This window comes from Hipposideros armiger, unplaced genomic scaffold (genome assembly GCF_001890085.2).
Source record: "Hipposideros armiger isolate ML-2016 unplaced genomic scaffold, ASM189008v1 scaffold_48, whole genome shotgun sequence".
NCBI classification, from domain to species: Eukaryota; Metazoa; Chordata; class Mammalia; order Chiroptera; family Hipposideridae; genus Hipposideros; species Hipposideros armiger.
In genome coordinates this window covers 11,889-15,859 of record NW_017731398.1, presented here as the reverse complement: position 1 = coordinate 15,859, position 3,971 = coordinate 11,889, and the positions used below count along the sequence as shown (strand labels likewise).

General features: G+C 46.5%; 2 protein-coding genes across 2 annotated transcripts in view; one reads left to right on the top strand and one right to left on the bottom strand.

Moving 5' to 3' along the window:
- Nucleotides 1–2,538, bottom strand: part of FANCI (FA complementation group I) — a 66,804-nt gene extending 64,266 nt beyond the window's left edge. Inside the window, 2 exon segments of the mRNA XM_019640096.1 lie at nucleotides 1,180–1,282; nucleotides 2,470–2,538. Of these exon segments, the coding sequence (XP_019495641.1) occupies nucleotides 1,180–1,278 (99 nt within the window). The 5' untranslated portion in view covers nucleotides 1,279–1,282; nucleotides 2,470–2,538.
- A 968-nt stretch (nucleotides 2,539–3,506) lies between these two features.
- Nucleotides 3,507–3,971, top strand: part of RLBP1 (retinaldehyde binding protein 1) — a gene marked incomplete at its 3' end in the record, with an annotated part of 11,959 nt that continues 11,494 nt past the window's right edge. The window contains exon 1 of the mRNA XM_019639993.1: nucleotides 3,507–3,539. Coding sequence (XP_019495538.1) covers nucleotides 3,507–3,539 — 33 coding nt within the window. The remainder of the gene's footprint in view (nucleotides 3,540–3,971) is intronic.

The following is a 3,971-nucleotide window of genomic DNA, read 5'->3' as shown; positions in this document are numbered from 1 at the left end:
GCTGCTCAGCTCGGGCTGGACTCGAACCGCTGTTGCTCAGAGCTCAAACTCTTGAGCGAGCTCTTAACCAACTGAGCCACTCGGCCAGCCCAACAATTTCTTTACCTCAATGACCTAGACTCCCAACACGAAAAACTCATCTGTCAGGTTCATATCCTTCAGAGACTCCAAAGATCACAAATAACATATCCACTTAGATAGACCGGGGAACACTTTAACCTGACGTTTGGCTGTCAAGACTGAAGTTTATTCATACTACAAACATTTACTGAGTACTTGAGCTATGTTCTTGGGAGTATACCGTTCATTCAACACATACTTTTGAGCACGTTCTTTTCCCTAGGCACTAGGGATACAAGGATGAACAAGGACATGATAATGTGACTCAGTTTACAGTAGAGCAGGAGGAGAAAGGGTGACAGAAAAAAACTCAGGGAAAAAAAAATCTGTAAAACAAACAAATCAAAGGTTGAGACAGACAATAATTAAGGAAAGGGAGACAAACAATTTTAGCTAGAGTAAGTTAATCTTAAGGGATTCTTCTCCATGCAGGATCTAAATTAGCTGAAATCACTTACTATGGAAAAAAGAAAAGTGTATCAGTAGAGTAAGAGTAGGCACAATAAACAGCCTAACATTAGGTAATTATTGTCCCATTTTATAATCATATACTTACAGTAAAGGCATAGTTGATTTTCTCTTACTATTAATTTCAAAATATTTTACTTCTTATGAAATTCATCTTCTTTAGGGAAAAATATAAAGAAAGAGCGAAGCAGGAAAAGGAGAGATGGAGGGAGGGAAAGAAAAAGGCATCAACAGGCAAATCCAATGTCTCAATAACTATAGTCTGGATGTTAACTTCAAATAGGAATGTGCTAAGGATCATAAAAGTGTACTAATTTGCTTATATACATACATATTATTATTAATATGTAAATATTATTTAAATGTTATATAGTTGTATAAATGTACACAAATGCCCTTAAGTTGTCCATTTCTCTTCCTCGCCCCCATTTCTTTACATCTGTGAGTTGTTATCAAATAAATCCTTTATCTCCTAAGAGGAGTGGGGGGGGGGGTTAGATGAAGTGGCAGAATAATTTTTCTAACATGTCCTTTGAATTTGTCATCATGTTGGACACTTGCTTTTAGCAGAGCATGCTTCCTAGTACTCACCTCATCTTCTTTCAGGGTTTGAAGGAACTCTTGTAATTTGTCTGCTGTTTTTTCTGTTGCCAGAGATAGAATTTTCTGGTCCATTGTTGCACATATCATGAAACTGTAAGGCAAAAATGTCAGAGGTGATGAAACTTCCAGAAGTAAACAAGCTTGATTTTTTTTTTCTTTCTCCCCTACCTGTTACCTGAGTACTTCATACATATTATAGACAACACACACGGTGGGTACTCAACAGGCTAAGGACTATTAACTAGTATGAGTAGGCAATTCCTATCCAAACAAAATAACCTTGACAATTCCCTGGAATTTCCTTATTAGAAACTTGTCTCCTAATCAAGCGGATTCATAATTTTGCCCACATTGTCTCCTATTTTTTTAGCACCGACCCAGGACACTGCATATAACAAAACTGTCATTTAACAGTATATCAAATATATAACTATCCATATATGCACAATACGTGAGCATATAATAAATGTTTGATCAATACACGGACAAGCAAATGGCGCTGTCCAGGCAAAGCGCCAATTAAACGGTATAAAAACAAATGAGAAAGTAAAGAAGCCTAAAGACGTAAATGTTCAAACGTGAAGGTTTCCCAGCAGAGGAACTCTTGAATTGGAACTTAAAAGAGACTAACTTTAGAGGGTCAGCATAACCAGATGGCGTTCACTGCACGCTCCCGGGAAGGCGAGCATCCTAAACAAAGCCACTCCTAGGAGAGTTTGCAAAACGTACTTGGGGGAAAAACGAGCCGACTGCTTAAGGGGACCAGTTCCAGCAGCGCGGCGCGCGCAGGAAGGCTAGAAGGCTGGGTATCAACCGCCAACACTGCAAATGTCCCATTAAGGAATTTAGACCTCATGCGACAAATTCCATAGAAAACCAGAAATTTGGGGAGCGAAAGAATCTGACAAGGCTGAAACAGCCGCATTTGGGGGAACTGAATTTGGCAGCAACGTGCAGCGTAAAAGGAGGGAGAAAGTCAGACTAGGAGGTTCCTGGGGCTAGCGTGGTGGGAGTGACAAAACGCTGTGTTAGCGTGAAATTTCTCGGACGCAGGAGCTGAGTCTTGATGCAGGGCTGAGGTGTAGCCCGCCCTGGGGGCGGGGGGGGGGACGCGGCGGGACACCGCGGCGCTTGGGCACCGTCCAGGCCACAGAAAGCACCAGAACGCCACGGCGGGACGGGGTCCCTCCGGTCCTCACAGACACGCTCCCTCACCCTCATCTCCGGGGCTGAGTCCCACCGCCCGAGCCGCGCGCAAAGCCCCTCTTGCACGGGTACCTCAGGCTCACCGCCACCACCAACTTCCAAAAAGCCCGCTCACCCACACGCTTTCGCCCTTCCGTTGCCGCGAACAACAGGTCCCGCCCCAACGGCTGACTTCCGCCGCCGGACTGTACCATTAAGGCAAATGGGGTGGGGAGAACCGCCGGGAGTCCTCGGACGTTCCCACTCACAGTTGGGGGGAGGCGCGGCCTGAGGACTGGAACGCGGGACCACAGAGTGAGCATGCGCAGGGTGGCCTAGGCGTATCAGCAGCGATGTCTTGACTGGTTAAGCTCTTCTTGGGTCCTGTTGGGGAAAGAGTCCAGGCGAGAGGGGAACGCATCAAGTGATGGTCCCACAGGTTTTTGCATTGGAAGCATCTGGAAGGCAGAGGCAGGCATCCAACTCCCTGTGCCAGTGGAGATGCCAGTAACCCCTCCCACGTATGAGAAATCCCAGCATTTGCACATAGCCTGCTAACGCAGTAAATGCTGGTTAAATGTTAAATTAACAACAAAGAGCAAAGAGCAACGCAGGAAAGGCCAGAGAGTCTATAGTCTATTTTCGGTGGAAGGAGCAGCTTGTGCAAAGGGCCTGGGAGCAACAAAAGAACGACCCTGGTTGGTTCGGGAGGTGAAGGTGTTTGGGATGGGAAGGCAGGGGCTTTTAAGTTCATTCGGGGCAGTGGAGAACAGCTAAAGGGGAAGGCCATGATTGTATTCACATTGTAGAACAATATCTCTAGCAGGTGAGTACTGCAGAGATTGTTCAAAACAGAGGATGGGGGTGGGAGGACTGAAGGCAGGACCCGTTAGGAGACAATCAGCTGTCCTGGAGATAGGTGGTGGTGGCCCAAAAGGTGGTAGCGGGGACAGGTGGAAAGGAGTGGACCACATGTGAAAGAAATTAGTAGATGGAGTGAACCTGGCTTGGGCACATGTGGCAAGAGTTGAGGAATATACAAACTTGAGTGAGTGAGGTGGTGGTGAGGAGGGGTGATCCTGCTAGTTGCCTGATACAGGGAGCACAGGAAAAGGTGCAGGTTTGGGGTGATGTTGAGGACTTCAGATTTGGACTTGCCAAAGGTGAGGTGCCCATGGGATGGCATGCGAAGGAATGTGAAGATTGGGGGCATTTAGTCTGGAACCTAACTCCCAGTCCCCAGGGGGAGGGCTGGGTCTACTTGGCCAGTTCTGGAAGAAACATGGCTGCTGGAGTAGAATGGTACCCCCCAGCTATTGGGGCAGCTCTTTGCATAGCACATATCTTAAGCATTTTTTCCTTTCACCACCTTTCTTTCCCAATGTTGAGCTGTGACATGTGGCTAACACACAGCAACTGAGTTGGAAGATTATTCCTGAAAGGACCCTTTAGTTTACCAAGGAAACAGATGACTTTACTTCATCTTCTCCCCACAAATCTCCCTGACAGGCTGCTTCCTTAAAAAGTGGCCCCTTGGGCCAGCCAAGGGGCACGTTGGTTAGGAATTGGCTTGGGACGCCAGCTCTGAGCAGCAG